This window comes from Scomber japonicus, chromosome 9, assembly GCF_027409825.1.
Source record: "Scomber japonicus isolate fScoJap1 chromosome 9, fScoJap1.pri, whole genome shotgun sequence".
Lineage (NCBI taxonomy): Eukaryota > Metazoa > Chordata > Actinopteri > Scombriformes > Scombridae > Scomber > Scomber japonicus.
In genome coordinates this window covers 8,865,891-8,888,355 of record NC_070586.1, presented here as the reverse complement: position 1 = coordinate 8,888,355, position 22,465 = coordinate 8,865,891, and the positions used below count along the sequence as shown (strand labels likewise).

Genomic DNA, 22,465 nt, shown 5'->3' with positions numbered 1-22,465 from the left:
GTTACATTAATTTTATAGCATTATTAAACTAGTTACATTACGTATTACATTTTAAATAGAGTAACTAGTAATCTGTAACCTATTACATTTCCAACATTTCTATCACTCCAAGTCTGTAGTTCACTCTTTCTCCTCCAGAGTGATCCTCCTGTTTATTCCTCCTCTCTTTGGCAGAGTCAGCTGGTTGGACTGTTCTCTGCAGCAGGCGGTCAGTGAGTGCGTGTGTCGTGTTTACACTTGTTTCTCCTCCCCTGACCATCTTTTTCCACCTGCAGGCAGCTGACAGCGGGGATAAGAGGCTGGCAGAGCCGTGCAGGAGCATCACAGGGACGGACGGTCACGGTTCACAGTGACGGTGCTGTTTTTGTTTTTGTTTTATTTTCTCTGCGTGTCTCTCAGAGGAGCCAACCGGACCTCATCTGGCATCTTCTGGACGCAGACATGAGTGGAAAAGTAGGAGACCTCAGTCCTAAACAGGCTGAAGCCCTGCAGCAGGTAAGAAGATAATAATAATAATAATAATAATAATAATAATAGGCTAATACTACTACTAATAATAATGATAATAACAATAATAATCATCATCATAATCTAGATTAAGCAATTTCCTTTTAAATGGGTAAATTGGCTATCAATGATCTGCATGCTGAAGGCTTAATTGTGACATAATCATGATTTAAAAAGGGCAGATTCACAGTTTTTTCCCCCCAAGACTGTCTTAACAAAACAGTCCAGAGCGTAAATGAACAATGAAGCCTGTTTTTCTTGTTGTAATCATTCCTCTTGTTCATAGAGCCATTGTAAGATCCTTTCATAATGCACTGACAATGTGAAGTGATGGAGGGATAGAGTGAACAGCCCTCCTTCTTGTGCAGAAAAATGTATTTAAAAGTTAATCTGAAGCTAATATGAAGCTTCAGGTTTGTCCAAATGAGTCAAATTAAGTAGATATATTACAATGTTACAGTCTTTTTAGTGTCATAGTCCCTCTTTTTGTTACTATACTTCCACCACAGCTCAACAGGGAAACACAAAGAGGTAATATGATGCTAAAAAGACTGTAAATGTGTCAGATATCCACTTCATATGACTCAAACTCAGACTGCTGGAGCCTCATATTTTGACTCCATCACTTCCAATGAAAGCACATTTGAATGAGATCTTTTAATAGTATGAACAGGAGGCAGATTTATACTTACATTATAATTCTCTTTCTTGTCATCACTCTAATTGTTATGTAATAAACCACTCAGGCGCCACTTAGCCTACTAATAAGCCTCATTAATGCTCCCGTGGTTGAATGGGAGCAAATCTCTGCAGCCAATTGGTTCTAACATCTGGTGAGAAAACCAGAAGAGTGAGTGGAGGCCGATATAGCAGCAGATTAATCCCTGTAGTTTTAGAATAATCACTTAAATTGGATTTCTAGCAAATATGCCAAAAAATCACTTGTTGTAGCTTCTCAGGTTTGAATATTTGCTGCTTTGCTTCGTCTTCTGTTATAGTAAAGTGAATATATTTTGGGTTTTGGACAATCAAGCAATGCAAATATGTCATCTTGGGGCTGGGGAAGCTTAGATATATGTTTCTAGCACTAGCAATTAATGATTATTACTATCAATTAAGCTTTTATTTTAGTTGTTTGGTCTATAAAATGTTTCCTGAAGCCCAAAAAAGCAACCAAAAGTCAGTTTTCTATCATCAAGAGACTAAATAAACCTGGAAATATCCACATTTAAGAAGCTTGAACTAGAGCATTTTAACATAAAAAATGACTTTTAAAACAATTAATGGATTATAACAACAGTTTCTCATAATTTTTCGCCATTTTCTGACATTTTATAGGCCAAACAATTCATCAATGTTGCAAGAACTTAATTACCAGATTACTCAATAAAGATAATTCAGGTGTCATTATCTACTTATGACCATTTAAAAGTAGTTAAAACCTAAAATGTGATGACATGAATGTTGTTTTGACTGTTTTATTGTGCAATTGGAAAAACACATTTTTTCCAGGAATGATTGTTGAACATTGCCATTAAAGTGTGGAAAGATAATTAGTCACAGAGTCACAAGCATTTAAAGTACAGACACAGAAAAGTACTGTATCATCATTTTTTTTTTTTACTTTCAGGTTCATTAATAATTCAGTTTAACATTTCCCCGAAAGTCCCCTTCTAGTATTGACTTCCCTTTTGGTTGCTCGTATGCAAACACAGTATGTCACATGTCTTCTTCTTCTACTTCTTCTTCTTCTTCTTTCCATCTTCGCGCTGTAGTTTCGAGAGAGGATACAAGACATTCTTCCTCAACTTCCTGCACAACATGACCACTTCCTGTTACGTTGGCTCAGAGGTGAGGTGAAGCTCCAGTGGGTTTAATGACGCTGCTTTTTTTTTCTGTTTGCATTTACAGCTGAAGTAAAAACCTCCACCTATATATATAATCTGGATCCTTCTCCTCCGTGCATGTGTGTGGTTATATTTATAGATGATTTGCCTGTGGATCATTTGCATGCATTCACAGTGGAAATCCGTCTGTGTTGTTGCACCAGAGCAAATAAGCAGAAGCTGCAGTGGTTTATTACATTATAAAAGGACATGATGCAATGAAAGTAAAGCACCCTTGTTTGCAGGAGTTGAGAAAGAGACTCACATGGTTTTCACACCCATGCACAACACTCAAACCACAACTGTGAAAAACTGAGTGATATGATACAGGTCAGTGTCATTTCCCTCTTTTTCAGATTCAATTTGGGCCGATACCCTGATTCAGATTTTCCTCGGTTGAGGTTGAGATTACACGCTCAGACTCTGGGAGGAAAAAAAAAAAGGGAAGACCTTGTTCTGATTAGTTGTGGAGCAGAGGAGGTCTAGCACTCGGTGTATCAGGCTAATCCACGGCAAATCGCATTAAAGGTACACTACAATAGACGACAGCCCGTCTGCTGTGCCTCTGTCGCTCTCTCGGAGGACTTCAATGACAGTCAGAAATCGTTTCATAACAAGAATAATGCAGCGGTGGTAGCAGGGGGCGAATTGTTCTCTCTAATTAAGCCCTCGGAGCTGTTGTGAAATACCCTCCGTTGCCTCTCGGGAAAGGTCAGCGTCACAGTTTCAAACACTGACAATGAGGGTCTGTTTACCCTCTCACTGTGGATGTATAGATGAGTACTGTTCATACGCAGAGAGGGACTGATGAGGGTTAGCTCAGCGCGGGTCATTGATTTAAAGCAAAGAGCCCGAGGTGAACACTGAACAGTAATGATTGCAAAACTAATGCTGGATTTTGAACAAGTTTCTATTGTTCTTATATAAAAATGATCCTCAACTTTATTTTGAAGGTATTAAACTGCAAGTAAGTAGCAAGTTATCTGAAATTAGGTTGAAGTTAATGGTTTATTTTAAAGAGACATTTCATACACTATACTCTTAAAAGTTTGTCCCACATCTACTTCCTACAATGAGGGCCTATAACACAGGGTGCAACACATTAAAAAGGGATATAACGCGCTTTTTGTGACAGTTATGATGTTGGTTATCTATATTAAATATGATCAAATCAAATGGTGGATTTTGAACAAGTTTCTATTGTTCTTATATAAAAATGCTCAGACCCTCAACTTTAATTTGAAGGTATTAACTTGCATGTTAAACAGTATTTATAGTGTTGTTTATACATAGTCCTCCAAATGTTGGCTACAGAAAGTAAGTAGCAAGTTATCTTAAATTAAGTTGAAGTTAATGGATTCATTTTAAAGGTCTACTTCCTACAATAGAGGCCCATAACACAAGGCACAATGCATAAAAGGGGGAATAAGGCGCTTTTTGTGATTTCTTTCTATCATTTAAATACTGTTATTATTATATTAAACATGATCAAATCTGCAAAACTCTTCCCTAAAAGTCAGAAGCTTCAATCTTCTCCAAATATTTGCAATGTTAGCTCCACTTCCCCTTTAACCTGAGGTCAGACAGCTGTCATCCTTTGTTGCTAAAGTTGTTAGTTTTTTTCTTCTTCCTCTTGTTTTTCTCGAACATTAACAGATGTACAAAAGTTTGGACTCACTTTCTCCTCATTCAAGTGTGTCCAAACTTCTGGCTGGTACTGTATTTGAGAAGTTGCCATTTGGAGTAAAGAATAAAAGGAGAAAATAAGTGAGAATAGTAAATCCTATTACTGTTTGTTTATGAAGCTTTCAGAGTCGGACGACGTCTGCCAGAGAGAGCTTAAAAAGGCAGGAGCTAAAACGGCTTGTTACAGACAGAGGCTGAACTGAGGCGCTGCATTAAGAGCCAATATAAAATAAATAAGACTTTAAATCATGCAAAGATATTCCAGTAAAGTCCTAGAATATAAATATAGAAATACAGATGCATGTGATACTTCCCTAAAACAATATCTAGATGCAGCTTTTCTTGACTTTTAAACATATTTTTAGACCCTTAATGTCTCTAGTAGTCATTTTTCAACACGTCTTCATAGATTTAAGGACATTTTTTTGTATAAAGTGTTTCATGTGACCTACTCTGACTGTGACCACTCTGCTAAAAATCAATGTTAAACTTCTGCTTGGTTCCAAATTAAAGTGAGAGTGGTAGAAAGTTCACTTCCTCACAGATCACCACACGTTTTAACTTGTTTTCTTCATACATGGAGTTCAAGTTTTGAGTAAATTGTGCACTTTTACTCCTTAGACATAGAGGATATCTGTTCTTTTACTCCTCTGGAAAGCAAAATGACATATTGTGGGAAAGATAATACTGATATGCAACATACAAAAGGTCCTGTGATGAATCAGAATCAGTTCTTCTTTGTTAAATCCAGTGTGATAAAGTGCATCCTGTCTTATTTACTACACTGTAGAATAAACCCAGATAGACTCTGCTCCTCCCATGAGAGAGACGACTCCTCTAAGAAAGGGCAATGACCTTCCTTCGCCTTCTTAGAAAAGCCAACTAAACAAACGTCCGCCCCCCTCAGATAACTCTTACTGCAGCTTGTCATGTATTTATCTGTGTGCAACTGTCATTAGATTATCAGTTGTACCAGACCACGTTATCATCATATCATATCATATATTGTGCTCTGTGTGCGGCATGTTATGTAACACTTTACATTTTCACAGGGTGCGTCAGGGTTCAGTTTATGTCAGCAACTTCCTCTGAACTATGGTTTTGGTCTTATCTTGATCTCAAGTTTCTAATTCAATCATTATTCGTAAAGCACATTTAAAAAAAAACAAAACCCACAGTGGATCAAAGTGCTGTACAGAAGAATAAATAAAAGGCATAGCAGCTCACACGAGGCATAACAATGCATATAGAATACATTAAAAAGACATAAAACATGAGTAAAAACAATAAAAGCCATACAATAAAACTATTAAATCAAATAATAAAGTCAACGTCTTACAAGGTGTCAAAGGCCAAGGAGGAGAGAGCAGTTTTAAGAAGAGATGTCTTAGTTTCTGTCTTTTGCTTGTATTTTTTCTTCATATTTGAAGAGTGACAGATAGTGACAGATAGTCTAAGAGATTTAACATGAATGAGTTAATATATATATATATATATATATATATGCATTTCTTTAATTTAGCTCAAAACTCAGTCTAAGTCATTGACAACATATATAAAAGGTTTTGCCTGCTGTTGTCTAAGCTCTAATAAAGTCCTTTTAAGCTTTTTGTAAAATCAGCTGAGAGTTTTGTTGTCCTCAAGTCAAGAAAGGAAAGGAGGGAGGATGGAAGGAAGGAAGGAAGGAAGGAAGGAAGGAAGGAAGGAAGGAAGGAAAGAAGGGAGGAAGGAGGGAGGGAAGGGAGGAAGGAAGGGAGGAAGGAAGGAGGGATGGAAGGGAGGAAGGAAGGAAAGAAGAAAAACGGAAGGGAGGAAAGAAAGAAAGAGGATGGAAGATGGAAGGAAGGAAGAAGGAAGGAAGGAAGGAAGAAGGAAGGAAAGAAGGGAAGAAGGAAGGAGGGAAGGAAGGAAAGAAGAAAAAAGGAAGGGAGGAAGAGAGAGGAAGGAAAGAAAGAGAAAAGGAGGGAGGAAGGACAGACAGAAGGAAGGAAAGAAGGAAGGAAGGAAGGAACAGTCAAAACAGACGGGGTCAATTTGACCCGGGAGGACGACAGGAGGGTTAAAGAGCTGTCTGTGATTTTAAGCACCACATTTAGTGATAAAGTCAGTCATCTATCAAAGTGTTTGGCACCTAGGTTGAAGGTGAAATCATTAAATGTTATCAGATAATGATCTACATGAGTTGTCCTCGTAGAGATTATGAACTTTTATCCAAGCTTTAGATAACGTTATTTCAGATCATCATCATATAAAACGTTGGACAGTGATCTGAGGACGAGCTCGGAGTCTGATGTCATCTTACAAAACTAAGAAAAGTCTGTTTTCCTCCTTTATTCGCTGATGAGAAATAATACATGAACCCTCCTGTTATCCTTGAGTCAAGGAAAGAAGGAAGGAAGGAAAGAAGAGGGAAGGGAGGAAGGAAGGAAGGACAGTAGCAGGGAGGAAAGGAAAGGAGGAAAGGAAAGGAAGGATGGAAGGGAGGAAGAAAGAAGGAAGGAAGGGAGGAAGGACAGTAGCAGGGAGGAAATGAAAGGAAAGGAAGAAGGAGGGAAAGAAGGACAGAGGATAGAAGGAGGGAGGAAGGAAGGACAGTAGCAGGGAGGAAGAAAGGGAGGAAAGGAAAGGATGGGAGGAAGGAAGGAAGAAAGAAGGAGGGAGGAAGGAAGGACAGTAGCAGGGAGGAAGAAAGGGAGGAAAGGAAAGGATGGGAGGAAGGAAGGAAAGAAGAACAGAGGAAAGAAGTAAAGAAGGAAGGAAGGAAGGAAAGAAGGACAGAGGAACGAAGTAAGGTAGGAAGGAAGGAAGGAAGGAAGGAAAGAAGGACAGGGGAAAGAAGGAAGGTAGGAAGGAAGGAAGGAAGGATGGTAACAGGGAGGAAGAAAGGGAGCAAAGGAAAGGAAGGAAGGAAGGAAAGCTGGAAGGATGGAAGAAAGGAAGGATGGAAGGGAGGAAGAAAGGGAGGAAAGAAAAGGAAGGGAGGAAGGAAGGAAGGAAAGAAGGACAGAGGAAAGAAGTAAGGTAGGAAGGAAAGGAAGGAAGGAAGGAAGAAAGGAAGGAAGGAAGGAAGGAAGGAAGGAACAGTCAAAACAGAAAAAGTAGATGAATGAATGACGCTGTAATGAAAAGTAAACAGGATGAGCAGCGACGGAGTTAAATGATGACATCATAACACTAATAACTGACCGAAAATAACACACGGCCTCGTCACCTCCCTGCCAGAGCCCGTCCGCTTCGTGCTTTTGTAATTGTGAGTCATTGGGTGCCCTCGAGGCTCCAGGAAGGTGCCAGAATGGGGCATTAGAACGGGGCATTAGAACGGGCATTAGGCGCTATGTAATCCACTGCTGGAGTTGTAAGTCTCAATTCACGACACTGTGGTGCTTTTCCACCAGACTGTCAGCTGCGGAGCTAATCACCTTAGACGGAGTATTAGACTCGTGTGGTCACTCTGTTCTGGACGACTTCTACTGACACTGAGGTTTTAATAATGACCACGATAGACCAAAAAAAGTCCTTTGGTGGTTATACAAGTTTTATTCCCAGAGGGTATAAATTAAAAGAGTTATGCAGTTAAAATGTTCCTTTAGTATTTTTAGCACTTCTTAAAACTCTTTTGTAACTGTTTTTTTCCTCCCATTTATTTAAAACTTTTATATGAAGTTTTTTTTCATCCTTATTTGGTTTAAAAAAAAAAGAAGTTAATTTATTTGTCAAAACAAGGGTGAGGTATGAACAGTATGTAAAGGGTTAAGGAGATGAGGGGATGCTGTAAGGAAGCAGCGTTAGACGGATCCAAATGCAGCTTTGGGAGCAAGGAAACCTGAACTACACCGAAAAAAGATGTAACAAGACTAGACTTAAATATTAACTGAACTAATGAGACGACAGGAGGGCTGACAAAGGGGATGCAGGTCAGGTGTAGAGGGAAGATACATGAGCATCTTATAGTATATTATAAAAAGCCCATCTAAGAATATACATGAATAAACTTATATACACAACTACACTATAACCTGCATCCTACATCATTTCACTTCTTAATAATTTTTCTCTACTTTTTCTTTGCTTCTATTTTTTCCAGCCAGAAACTTCAACCTCCAGAAGTCTGAGGCCATGCTGCGAAAGGTAACACCTCCACAAGACTTAAACTTAGTACCTGCATGAGTAGAGCTTTTATACAGATTTATATAAACACACTTTAAATCATGTACTACAACATCTTTAATATGAGGGATTCAACTGTTGCAAACCTAGGGTGCAACCACAGTACCTCCTGTCTCAGTGTGTTGGTGAGAGTGAAGTTAAGTCCATCACAGACTGTAGTCCGTCAGCTCAGGAGCGTCTGAGGATTAGAGAGGAGCGGTGTGGTAATGGCTCTCTGTGGGGAAACTGAGTCATCTGAGCAGTCTGAGGAGATAAGATAAATAGAGTGGATAAAGTGAGTACTTAAGACAGTGATGATAGGATGTGATTTACACCCACACTACTAAAAGCTGCAGCATTCATTGATTTGTTGACAGACAGGCAGCTCTGACAGATTATCTCCTTAAACGGCTCATTAATGTTCAGTTTCTGGTCTTCGTCTCCGAGCTGCTGGCTGCTAAAAGTCTCTGTCCTCATTTCTCAAAGTTGGGAACACACGTCCAGATATTTGAGGAGGACATATGACCTGATACGACAGATATCACAGTTAACTAGCTCACCACGAGCTCACTTTCTTTTTTAACCCTTTGTAGGTCACACCAAGAAAGTGCTATTTAAAAAAGATAATTTCTTTGCTTTCCCTACCTCTGTGAGGCCTTGACAACATAAAACATGGATTTCTTTTCTCATTTACCCTAGATTTTATGTTTTACGGACTTCTACAGACAGCATTTGTTCAAAACTTGTTAGAGACTCATTCTTTTCGTGTATAAGATGAAAAAAACTCAACTTCAAAAAATGTCTCCAGCAGGATCTCTTATATCAGCAGTGATTTGTGTTATTCTAAGTTTATACACTAGCACGACCTGTATCCATAGCAACCATAGAACAACCTGTATCTATAGCAACCATAACACAATCTGTATCTATAGCAACCATAGAACAATCTGTATCTATAGCAAGCATACAACAACCTGTATCTATAGCAACCATAGAACAACCTGTATCTATAGCAACCATAGAACAACCTGTATCTATAGCAACCATAACACAATCTGTATCTATAGCAACCATAGAGCAACCTGTATCTATAGCAACCATAGAACAACCTGTATCTATAGCAACTATAGAACAACCTGTATCTATAGCAACCATAGAACAACCTGTATCTATAGCAACCATAGAACAACCTATATCTATAGCAACTATAGAACAACCTGTATCTATAGCAACCATAGAACAACCTGTATCTATAGCAACCATAACACACTCTGGTGGTCTTTCTGTGCATTACATACCTCATACAAGTGGTAAAGATTGCCTTAAATAGATTTTTGGCTGTGACACAAACAGTTGAGCAGACCTACAAAGGGTTAAAGACAATTAGCAGCACACTCGCTAAGTACGACCTATACAGCGTCCTCTCCCACTTGAATATGAGGGACCCCTATGCGAGGACGCTGTTTGTGGACTACAGCTCAACACCATAGTGCCCTCGAGGCTCGTCAATAAGCTTAACGATCTGGTCCCTGAACACACCATTGTGTGTTAGTGGACCCTGGACTTTCTGACACACCTCCTCCAGGTGGTGGGAGTGGACGGTCGCTCCTCTTCACCGCTGACCCCCAAGCAATAATACTCCTAAAAGACACACACACAGACACACAAAGTACAATCTAAGCTCTGTGCAATATGTTAAACAATGACTGCATATGCAACCTTTTTGTGCCTTGATGCCTTGTACAGTCCAAAAAGCCTGAGACCGCTCTCCTATTGGGAGACTTTTGGACCCTACTGTATATTTACTGTTTTTCTGTAATAGAGCCTCATACTTGTATAACTGGAGTGACATTAAACATCTTGAATAACATCAGCAGAGGCTAGGAGTGTCTAGCTTGCTCTGTAATAGCCCCAAATACTGCTGTTAATTAACCCTTAAACATGCAAAGTGCACCAGGAGATATATAATTTTTATATTAAAAATATATATTAAAATACCTTAATAGGGGCAACATTTCCTGGTGGAGATACAACTCATAAAATCCAAAATATACAAAATATTTTTAAAAATATTTGTGGAAATGTTAGATAACTAGTAACATAAAAGTCAATACAAAAGTAAATAAAAAGAATTAACATCTCATTTTCCACTCCTGTCTGTTTAAGTGTTCAGATTAATACACATTACACATAACCTCACCAACACCACAATTACTTAAAGTAGCTTTAAATTCTGCCATATTTTTAAATCAGAAATGATAGTCAGGCTTTAAATTATAGAAATAGTGGTATGAACACACACCCAAACCAAAGCTGAGCTGGAGGTGAAGAAATAATTAAATGAAGACAAACAGGTTAAACAAGCTTTAAATGATCTCATGTTTATGAAATGTAACCACCAGGCTTACATCAAATAACGGCAAAATTTTTTATCTCATGTTTCGTCATATATCAGAGCGTTGTCTTCCACCTTTGTGTGTGTGTGTACATTCATAAGCGTGTCATTGCATGTATGTGAGTGCACAGTGATACTTAACTGATCCCCTTCCTACTGACACGGCAAGCTTTGCATCACCTTCTGTCTAAAACCCTCCTAATCCACTTAAATCACTACATTATGCTTGGGTGTATCTGCCATTGCACAGTCTAATATTTAAAAAAGTTTTAAAGGACAGATTTAACAGTTGTTCAAGCCCGTCTTAAAACTTTTGGAACAGATTTTTCTTACTGTAATCATTCCTCCTGTTCATACTGAGCATTAGACGATCCTTTGATACTGTAATGCACTTACAATGTAAAGTGATGGAGGACAAAATCCACAGTCCTCCTTCTGTCTTAAAACATGTATTTGAAAGTTTATCTGAAGCTAATATGAAGCTTCAGCCGTCCCAAATGAGTCAAATCAAGTAGATATGTTTCAACTTTACAGTCTTTTTGTTACTATACGTCCACCACAGCTCAACAGGGAAACACAAAGAGGGAATCTGATGCTAGAAAGACTGTAAATGTGTCAGATATCCACTTGATCTGACTCAAATTCAGACTGCTGAAGCCTCATATAAGCTTCAGTTAAAGTTTTAAATGCATATTTACCCTAAATGACTGCATGAACACTGTGGATTTTGTCTCCATCACTTACATTGAAAGCACATTTGAATGGGATATTTTAATAGTAAGAACTTTGAGTCAAATTAAGTAGATATGTTTCAATGTTATAGTCTTTTTAGTGCCATAGCCCTCTTTTTGTTACTATACTTCCACCACAGCTCAACAGGTGAGGGAATTTGATGATAAATTATTATATGCACCATTTGAATGGGGATCTTTTAATAGTCAGTATGAACAGGAAGAGCGATTAAAGTATGAACAGAGTTTATATGATCACAGACATGAAACATTGTGAACCTATCCTTTAAGAAACACCATAGCTACCATAATTATATGTTCTACATTAAGCTGTATATTCCATAATGATCATTTTGCTTCCTCTCTTCCAGCATATGGAGTTCAGGAAACAGATGAAAGTAGACTTAATAATCACCGACTGGCGTCCACCAGAGGTAACACCCTCTAAATCTAATAATAGCAAGATGCTTTTTATGGTAAATGCTTTGCTTCAATAATTGATCAAACCATTTGTCCTGCTGCTGCAGGTGATCGAGAAGTATCTGTCAGGAGGGATGTGTGGCTACGACCGTGAGGGGAGTCCCATCTGGTATGATGTCATCGGACCCGTGGACCCCAAAGGCCTCTTCCTGTCTGCCTCCAAGCAGGACTTCATCAAGTCCAAGATCAGAGACTGTGAGATGCTGCAGAAGGAGTGTACGCTCCAGACGCAGAGGGTAAGGGCAGAAACTAGGGAGTCAAAAGATACATAATGTGTGTTCGGGAGTGTTTTAGTGCAGGTTTGAGAAGATAATATGAGGTTTATTAGCATTAGGAAATGTTCAGGAAAGCACGTGTTCACCCAAACATCCATCAGAGCAGTTGTTCCCAGCATGGGGTTCACTAGATGATTAAAAGCTAGGAAATAAAGCATTAACCTGCTGCACAAAATTAGGCTTATTTTTTCAAATGGCATGCTTTTTCCTCGGATGTACTGTATTTGACAGCATTAGGAAAGGAAGATTAAGCAAAGAAAGAAATGAATAACATTAACATTTCCCAAATCAGGAAGTATAGCATCCATAATCTCAACACCTTTAAGACCTAACAATCCATCATTACAAGACATTTTGGACCAGATGTGTACTACTAATGCTGGCCAGTACAATCAGTGTAAGATAGCTGCAGCCATATTTTCTAGATTTACTACTAAACCAGATTTAAAATATTTAAAAGTAAAGTAGTAGTACTGTATTCTCAGATACTCAAATTCTTCATACCAGGTGCCTTAACTGCCAAAATTGTCCTATATCTATTTCATTATTTCAGATTAAATATGAATGTAACTTGATTTATGTTTGTGTCTGTGTTCATCCAGCTGGGGAGGAACGTAGAGTCAATCACTATGGTCTACGACGTCGAAGGTCTGGGTCTGAAACACTTGTGGAAACCTGCTATTGAGACATATGGAGAGGTATAGAGACAGAGACAGACACACACACACACACACACACACACACACACACACACACACACACACACACACACTATTATCAGCATCTTTTAATATGTTTCCCCTGATTCACCAGATCCTCCAGATGTTTGAGGACAACTACCCAGAAGGCCTGAAGAGGCTGTTTGTCATTAAAGGTAAAGTTTCCCTTCAGCTTTGAATGCATGTGACAGTAAAAGGGTTAAAGGGTCAGACTTTTTAATGATTGTTGGTTAATACATTTTTTATTTTTTGTCTCTCATAGCTCCTAAACTCTTCCCTGTGGCCTACAACCTCGTCAAGCACTTTCTGAGCGAGAACACGCGGCAAAAGATCCTCATCCTCGGGGGTGAGACACGACATCACTTTCACCTGATTTTACAGAATATATTTGACCTAATATTTTAAAAGCTATGTTTGTTTCCCTCCTTTGCTTTCATGCAGCATTTTAAAAATCGATAAGTTGCATTCATTTTGAAGCGTTAGTATAGTTTCCATTAACAAACAGGACTAGCAGCCTATATCATCATCTACACAGTATTTTGAGGAGATAACAAAAAACCCCTCTCCCACTCTTGTAAGAAAATATGCAACATTCTTCCAATTTTCTCAGACATGCAATTTTCTCTAAAAAAGGTATGAATGAAATCTACCAATGATCCAGACCTGTCGTAGGAGTCGTGAACAGATTGTCTCTGATTGTCTTCATAAGTGCATAAACGTGTTCAATTTAGAATTACAACACCTTAACCTGAATCCATCTCGAGTTTAAACAAATAGGACACTCCTACATTTGTTATCTGCTTATCTGCTTATTTCTGGCAGCAGGACTTGAAGCTCTGCAGAGTGAAAGGTCATGAATTACATGAATGAATCTTGCCCACAAACAGAGTGGAACATTTAGGCTTATAAGGACATTTCAAGGATGTTAATTATACAAATGATGATATATCACAAACGGGTGACATTAATCAGGCTGAAACTAGTGATTTACGACAAATTTGGGTAGTAATTTGTCATTTTTATAACTTAAACAGACAGTGCACAATAAAACATAAACTAGTACAAAATAAGGAGAGATGCATTGTGCCAGGATTTTTTGCAAAATTGCTATTTTCCACCTGTAGTCCCTGAGCAGAATTCAAAACAGCAGTTCATGAAATATGACAAACAATATCATCCTCATATCCCACCCCACCTCATCACAATAATTCACACATTTGTGCAATGTTGCAGCAATTGGAAACTGGCAGAGAGGCTGACAAGAAACGGGGGGGGGAGAGACAGAGAGAGAGAGACAGAGAGAGAGAGGGAGAGAGAGACAGAGACAGAGAGAGAGAGAGAGAGAAAGAGACAGAGAGAGAGAGGGAGAGAGAGGGAGAAAGAGACAGAGACAGCGAGAGGAGACAGAGAGAGAGAGAGAGAGAGAGAGAGAGAGAGAGAGAGAGAGAGAGAGAGAGAGAGAGAGAGAGAGAGAGAGGGGAATGACCTGCAGCATACTGTAGTTCCCTGGCCGGATATGAACCGGGGACGCTGCTATGCGTTCTCAATGTATACATTTTAATAAAATTAATTTGGTACAATACTGCTCATCCCAAATCCTGAGTCCCCCAAGAGAGTTTGTTGAATCTGTCTCCACTTGAACAAACCACACACAAAAAAGTGACAGAGTTTTAGGATAAAAACATGAAACCCTTCCTGCATGAGGCCTCAGTGTGTTTCTGATGAAATGAGTGTTGTTCTTTTCTCCTCTCTTTGGTCTAACAGCAAACTGGCAGGAGATATTACTGAAGTACATCGATGCAGAGGAGCTGCCGGCGATATACGGGGGCAAGCTGACGGACCCTGATGGAGATCCCCGCTGTCGGACCAGGGTGAGTGAGAGGATCAGTAAACCTGTGGGTGCTGTTCTTTAGAGCTAAAGTAGGAGCGACTGAAGAGTTGGAAGAGACAAATATCTGTTGCAGATGCTACTTAATCAACACAGACTCACTGACACATACAGTAACCAGTTAAAAGAGAAGGAGAAAGTGTGTCCAAACTTATGACTGGTGCTGTAGATGAAGTTATATCCTCTTAGCTTTAATGTGACCTGAAAGATGTGCTTAAATCATTTCAGTCAGGCCTCTCCTGCTGTTGAATATAATGAATCTGGTTTAAAAATCAAGGTGAATACAGTTTGTCAAAGCTACTGTCAGAATAATTTACTTCAGTCAAGGAAGGAAAGGGAAGAAAGGGAGCAAAAGGAGGAAAGGGAGGAAGAAGGAAAGGAGGGAGGGAAGGAAGGAAGGAGGGAAGGATGGAAGGAAGAAAGGAGGGAGGAAGGAAAGAGGGAAGGAAGGAAGGAAAGAAGGAAGGAAGGATGGAGGGGAGGAAGAAGCAAGGAAAGGAGGGAAGAAGGAAAGGAACAAGGAAGGAAAGCAGGGAGGACAGGAGGGAAGAAGGAAAGGAGAGAGGAAGGAAGGGAGGATACATACTAAAATAATTGAGATACATCTGAACTCACCCTCATGATATAATATCACAATATAAATAAAAATATATCCACACGTGCTGAACAACAGCTTCTAAAACTACTTGTATTCTGTTTTTAATCTACTTGAAATCCTTCATTTGGATGGAGGGGAGGAAGAAGCAAGGAAAGGAGGGAGGAAAGGAGGGAAGAAGGAAAGGAGAGAGGGAGGAAGAAAGGAAGGTAGGAAGGAAGAAAAGGAGGGAGTAAGGAAGGATGGAAGGGAGGAAGAAGGAAGGAAAGGAGAGAGGAAGGAAGGATGGAAGGAAGAAAAGGAGATAAGGAAGGAAGGATGGAGGAAGGGAGGAAGAAGGAAGGAAAGGAGGGAGGAAGAAAGGAAAGGAGAGAGGAAGAAAGGATGGAATGGAGGAAGAAGGAAGGAAGGAAAGGAGGGAGGGAGGAAGGAAGGAAGGGAGAGAGGAAGGAAGGATGGAAGGGAGGAAGAAGGAAGGAAGTAAAGGAGTGAGGAGGGAAGAAGGAAGGAAAGGAGGGAAGAAGGAAGGAAAGGAGGGAGGAAGGAAGGGAGGATACAGATACATACTAAAATAATTGAGATACATCTGAACTCACCCTCATGATATAATATCACAATATAAATAACAATATATCCACGTGCTGAACAACAGCTTCTAAAACTACTTGAAATCACTCATTAGGAGTTTGCATACAGTTACATCACAGTTCAGTTACGCTGAATGTCAATAATCATTGCACACACAGCCGACCTGAAACATTGGCTTTGAGAGGAAATGGAGCAACTTCGCTTTTGCAAAACGTTTGTCTGACACAAGTACCAACAGTCACGCCATGGATACGAGTCTGATTCCAACTGCTGCTTCAAAACACATCAACAGATCTGCAACTCAGAGCTTTAATAGATAATAGTTTCTTTTCTCTTCTGAGACTTTTGATTATTGTTTAGTAGTTTCATTTATTTCGCTGGTTTGCATCCTGTGCTCATGTAGTTAGGCAGCTACAGCTTTTTATTTATTTGCCGGCTTATCTGCAGATTTTAAACCTGAAGCAGAGGTTTACATTTGACTAGCGCACTACTCCTCCCATCCCAGCAGCTCTTCCCGTCACAACCGAGCAAAAAACCAACAACAGAGAATATATAAAGAAATAATTCATCATCGTAATGTTTCATCCAAGCTGTGAAAGGTCGAGTTAAACCAGGGATGTCAAACATGAGGCTCGTGGGCCAGAACCGGCCCGCCAAGGCGTCCAATCCAGCCCACTTTCCTTCCTGTCTTCTTTTCCTTCCTTCCATCCTGTCATCTGTCCTTCTTTCCTTCCTCCCTTTCTTACTTCTTTCCTTCTTTGTTTCCTTCCCTCCATCCTTCCTTCCTTTCCTAATCCCTTTTCCTTCCTTCCTTGCTTCCTTTTGTCTTCCCTTCCCTCCTTCCTTACTTTCCTAATCCCTTTTCTTTCTTTCCTTCCTTCCTTCCTTCCTTCCTTCCTTCCTTCCTTCCTTACTTCCATCTTTTTATTGGTCCGGCCCACATGAGATCAAATTTGGCTGTATGTGGCCCTTGAACAAAAATGAGTGTGACACCCCTGAGTTTAACAGTCGGCTAAAGAGACGTTTTCTAAACACGCCGGCTGTGTGAGGGATCCTGTTACACATGAATGAGCGGATTTGATCATCAGCTGGTCGATGACAATGCGAGGACTATTCTGGTCTGGCTTCACAGCGGAGTGAATCAATACAGCTGCAAACATGCTAAATAAATACCTCACTATGCATACAGTAAAATACAATAAAAACAGGTATTAATTATAATCAGTGTTGGGGAGTAACCATAGTTACAACTGTAATCTGTTAAATGTTGATGATTATAAAGGAGGTTACATCTGAAGTCAGACCTTTCAGATTTTACTCAGGAGGGTTTTTTCCTCATTTTTTAATATCTAACATGTTACTGAATACATATATTACTGTTTTTAATTCTTTGAAATCAATATATTTTAATATTTAGTAAATAAATCATGACGTGGGCTTAAATGGTGTCACAGTGCCAATTAAGCTTCATGCCAGACTTCAAATATCTTTATTTTATATTTCAAAATCTACATGAACTAATGAATACATTTTACAATGAGAGATAAATGTTGCTTCATAAGAAATGATCTCCCTTATAAATCATGTCAGTATCCATGACAACACAGCTGGACTTAATGGGAACACTTACCCTAACAGCTGAAAACACTACTATACTATTAAGTAATTTAAATAGTTATATTACTTATTACATTTTAAATAGAGTAACTAGTAATCTGTAACCTATTATATTTCTAAAGGAACCTTCCCAACACTGATTGTAACGCATCGTAAAGGTGTGTGAATTGTTACAGGTAAGTTATTCACATGTATTTGCAGACAGGAAATTGAAGAGAATTAATCTACCAAACACTCCTACTTCCTACTTCCTCCCTGCCTCGCTGCCTAGCAACGGCCTCAGCACACGACGCGCTGTGCAACCTGAGATTTATTTATTTTTGCAGGCAAACTAGCAGACGACGAGAGAACAGCTTTTAATAGTTTTAGTAGTAGTCGCACGCTAATAGATAATTCACCAGGTGACAAAACTGACTCACGTTTGTCTCTGTAGATAAATAATTGGGCCCAGGACAGATGAGGAACACAAGGAGAGAAATTCATTTCGGCTGATTTCAAGATTCAAGGAATTGAAATGCTCAGCCTCAAAGTGTTTTCTTGTTTTCTTTTTTTTCTACTCTTCTTTTTTTTAACAGAAGTTTTCCAGTTAGCTAGCTGTGTGTCCTTGACATTGTACTGTACTGTTTCGAGTAGGTTTATAGAAACTTTTGTTTCTTGTTAAGCGATACCAGACGAGTGCTGTCCACACATGCAGAGTTATGTGTGTGTGTGGTTTTGTTACAATGTGGAGCACAAAGGAAACACTTGAGGAGAAACATAAAAGATTAGTAATCATTTTAAAATAGTTAGAAAATATGTTCGGTTTGTCTTAATAATCATCAGAATAACTTTTAAGGGCCTGAAATCTACTTAAAACATGCAATTTTTAATGTTTAAAGAAACATTAATCCACTTATCCATATGTGCTTTTTGTTTGCATTATTTTTTGGTAATTATTTAAATAATCTGGGGTAATTTACAAGATGATTTTCTGATAAAATAAGAGTGACAGTTTGCAGTTTTGCATCACAAACAGATTGTAGCATGATTTTAGCTCGAAGCCATCAAATGCAGGAAACAGCTTTGACATAAAATTTGAAGCTCACCATTAAAAGTGATTTTCATTAACTGATTTGTTCCTTTTATAAATTCACGTTAAAACATATATTTCCAGTGAAAGTCTGTAAAAACTGATTTAATTGAACCATTTGCATCATGTGTGAGGTTTTAATCCCATTTCCCCTCCACATGCAGGATGCAGCAATTCCTGCACACTTTATGAAAAATACAAAATTAATGATTTTTTTTTTTTTTTTTTTTTGCTCACTAATGGATTATGTAAGATTGTGTGGAAAAAACAGTTGGTATTGCCTTTCTGCATCATTTTGTGTGCGTCTGTTTCCCAATAGTAGCTCGTGTTCAGTTTGAAAACACATTAATGCAACACATTGTCTTTTAGAGAAGTGGTTTTCAGTTTAGTTTGACTTCTTGTTTTTTTGTTTTTTTTTTGGTGATAGATCCCAACAGAAAGATAATGCCTGTATCTCAGAGTCTGAAGACAATTTTAATTTAAACCTCCTGAACTTTCTCTTTAACTATTTAAATGTTTTACGCATCGAAAAGGCTAAAAAGAAAGATACAAGAGGATCAATTTTCTTAGCGTGTGTGTGTCTGTGTGTGTATAATCTCTATCTGCCATCTGTGAAACACTTAATACTAAAATCACCTGCTGGACTGAACTGACCGACATTGAATTACACTAAGCTGACCTGACGTCACTGCACTGCCCTCTGTTGGTTGAATCTTGTACTGCAATTTAACCCTTGTGTCATCCTCCTGGGTCAAATTGACCCCGTCTTATTCTTCTTTCCTCCCTTCCTTCCTTCCGTCTGTCTGTACTTCCTCCACCCTCCTTTCTTCCCTCCTTCCTTCTTTCCTACCTCCCTCCTTCTCTATTTCTTTCCTCTGTCCGTCTTTCCTACCTTCCTTCCTTCCTTCTTTCCTTTCCTCCCTTCCTCCCTCCTGTCCTTCCTTCCTCCCTCCTCCCTCCTTTCCTTTCCTCCCTTCTTCCTTCCTCTTTTCCTTCCTTCTTTCCTTTCCTCCCTTCCTCCCTCCTCCCTCCTTTCCTTTCCTTCCTTCTTCCTTCCTCCCTCCTGTCCTTCCTTCTTCCTTCCTCCCTCCTTTCCTTCCTTCTTTCCTTTCCTTTCCTCCCTCCTTTTCTCCCTTCCTTGACTCGAGGACAACAGGAGGTTGTTAATGCACCGGCAAATATCAGATGTTTCGTTTGATTTAATGTGAATGTACAGAAAAGTGGAAAAGAGAGAGAGAACACTGTGCTGTTTTTTGTGAAACACTTTTGAATGTTTAATAAACCAGTTTTGTGCAAAAAAAAAAGTGAAAGTGTGCAGCCGTTCATAGATAGATAACAGCACACAGTTTTACAGTAAGTCAAGCTTCCTCTTTTTATTCCTCATTTCTCCTACTCTCCAATATTTCTTGTATTTAAAAGGTGTTGAGACTTGTATCTGTCTTCAGCTGTCTTTATGTGTGCGTCCATGTTGCAGATAAACCACGTCGGACCAGTTCCCACCTCCTACTACGTGCGGGATCACGTTAAAGTGGACTATGATCAGTGTCTGAGTGTCAGTCGAGGTTCCTCCAAACAGCTGGACTATGAGATCCTGTTTCCGGGCTGCGTCCTCAGGTCAGCCTCAAGTTTTCCCACAGTGGTAGCAGTGATATTAATTATTTCACCATACTAGTCCTTGAACAGTTAGTAGAGTAAGTGGTTCACCAATCAATAACATTTGCTGGATCTGATGCTCTTCTCTGTTTTATAACACTGTAAATTGAATATATTTTGTTTTTTGACAATTGTTCTGACAAAACATGCAATATGTGACCTTACTGAGTAGAAAAGTGTGCTTTTTCTTGATAATTTTTAATATACTGTGTGATTAATTGAGAAAATAAGCAGCAAATCAATAGTCAATAGTGGAAAAAAAAGCCTGTTGAAGCCGTAAGTCACACTCTTAAAACAACTAACAACGTATTTAATTAGCATAAGCAATACTTTGGGCTTCACACAAGTCCTTTAAAAAGGTAAAATTCAGTTGTTTTATCCTTAAAAAGGTGATTTAAGTTAACATTCAAACATGTTTTTCTTGCTGTTATCATTCCTGTTCATAATGACCTTTAGAAGATCCCGTCATAATGTATTTAATAGTTTATCTGAAGCTAATATGAAGCTTCAGTCTCCAAATGTCTAGAAGATATGTTTCAACATTACAGTCTTTTTAGTGCCATAGTCCCTCTTTGTGTTACTATACTTCCACCACAGCTCAACAGGGAAACACAAAGAGGGAATCTGATGCTAAAATGACTGTAAATGTGTCAGATATCCTCTTAATGTGACTCAAACTCAGACTGATCCTATTCTTTAACTAATTCAATCTCAATGGGATAAGCCTAATTAAAGAAAGGTTAATAGATACATTCACATCTGGGGTGCTTTTACTTGCAGCAGTTATTCTTTTAAATAATCTGCATGAAACACAATAATGTGTCCGTAGTGTTTCGGTCGTCTTTATTAAAAAGTCTGAAAACAGTGTTAAAAACTTCTTTTCCCCCTCGTCTTGTTAGATGGCAGTTTGCCACGGAGAGTGCAGACATCGGTTTTGGGGTGTTTATCAAAGCTAAAATGGGTGAATGGAAGAAAGCGGCTCAGATGGAAGAAGTCGTGCCCAACCAGCGCTACAATTCCCACTTAGTGCCGGAGGACGGATCACTGACCTGTGAACGCCCAGGAGTCTGTGAGTGGCCTGTTCAGTCATTTATAATGTGTAATCAAAGAGCTATTGCTCATGTGTGTCCCTGTGCTGTGTCCCCTCTCTTCCAGATGTGCTGCGATTTGACAACACCTACAGTTTCTTCCAGGCTAAACGAATCAGTTTTTCTGTCGAGGTCCTGCTCCCGGACCATTTACAGTCGCCACAGACCAACGGTGGGTCCAGCAAGGATAAGCAAGCGGAGGGCAGCAGCCAATCATAACCACGAAGAAGACGATGTCAGATTAGTTAGTGTTTAGCTGCCACAAGTACGTACAGTAAGCGCTGCCTGAGATACTTGATCTGAACTGGAACCCATGACACGCTGCCTATAAGCAACAATTTAAAGTATTTATTACAAGATCTGAATGTCTGATGACCCTTTGAGCATCTTCAATATGTGAATAGGGCACATTTGGGAACGTGAATAATCATCCATAATAATTACTCTCTACATTATCTGGAATATGGCCAAACATGTATGGACATGCATGATATATAATGATATATTGATCCTACTTGTGGCAACACTTTTGAGGGGGGAGGGGGCCCTTTTAAAGCTAGGAGACGGTTGCACTAACTGTTCGTAAGTTCAAATTTAGCTTGGTTATAACATGAGCGTTTTTTAGCTGGAGTTTCAAACTAAATCACTAATCACTAAATTAAAACTAGTAACTGAATATTTACATCTAACTGCTGGCAGTGGTGGAAAGTAATCATGCACTTTCACCCAAGTACTGTACTTAACTTTACATTTGATGCTGCTTTAATCTTCCACTCCACTACATTACTATGTACTTTCTACTCCACTACATTTATTTGACAGCTTTAGTTACTTTTTAGATGATGATTTGACACAATGGATAATATAACAAGCTTTTAAATCACAACACATTGTTAAATTATCTTTTGTCGTCTTACAAAAAGCAGTGTGTAGTCGGGCTCACATTTCAGATGTCTATTGGCGCTTTTCCACAACACAGTTCTAGCACGACTCGACTCGGCTCATTTTTTTTTTTTTTGCGTTTCCACTAGGGATAGTACCAGGTAACTGGTAGTTTTTTAGTATCTGCTCTGCTGAGGTTCCAAGCGAGCCGAGCCAATACTAAATGTGACGTCAACAGACTGCCGGCCACTGATTGGTCA

At 39.1% G+C, this 22,465-nt stretch overlaps 1 protein-coding gene across 1 annotated transcript; it reads left to right on the top strand.

The window, feature by feature from the left end:
• The first annotated feature begins 285 nt into the window (after window positions 1-285).
• Window positions 286-21,585, top strand: LOC128364441 (SEC14-like protein 2). Its single transcript, XM_053324969.1, has 12 exons — window positions 286-495; window positions 2,283-2,358; window positions 8,164-8,207; window positions 11,723-11,785; window positions 11,879-12,067; window positions 12,709-12,804; window positions 12,920-12,980; window positions 13,088-13,171; window positions 14,590-14,696; window positions 20,057-20,196; window positions 21,135-21,304; window positions 21,391-21,585. The coding sequence occupies exons 1-12, from the start codon at window positions 442-444 to the stop codon at window positions 21,540-21,542; spliced, it is 1,236 nt and encodes a 411-aa protein (XP_053180944.1). The 5' UTR covers window positions 286-441; the 3' UTR covers window positions 21,543-21,585.
• Window positions 21,586-22,465: the final 880 nt, after the last annotated feature.

Excerpts from the sequence above, each read along its gene's own strand:
- LOC128364441 (XM_053324969.1), top strand. The coding sequence starts at position 442 with ATGAGTGGAAAAGTAGGAGACCTCAGTCCTAAACAGGCTGAAGCCCTG. Across the intron at positions 11,786-11,878 it reads CCGACTGGCGTCCACCAGAG|GTGATCGAGAAGTATCTGTC; the intron begins GTAACACCCTCT and ends CTGCTGCTGCAG. Across the intron at positions 13,172-14,589 it reads AAAGATCCTCATCCTCGGGG|CAAACTGGCAGGAGATATTA; the intron begins GTGAGACACGAC and ends TTGGTCTAACAG.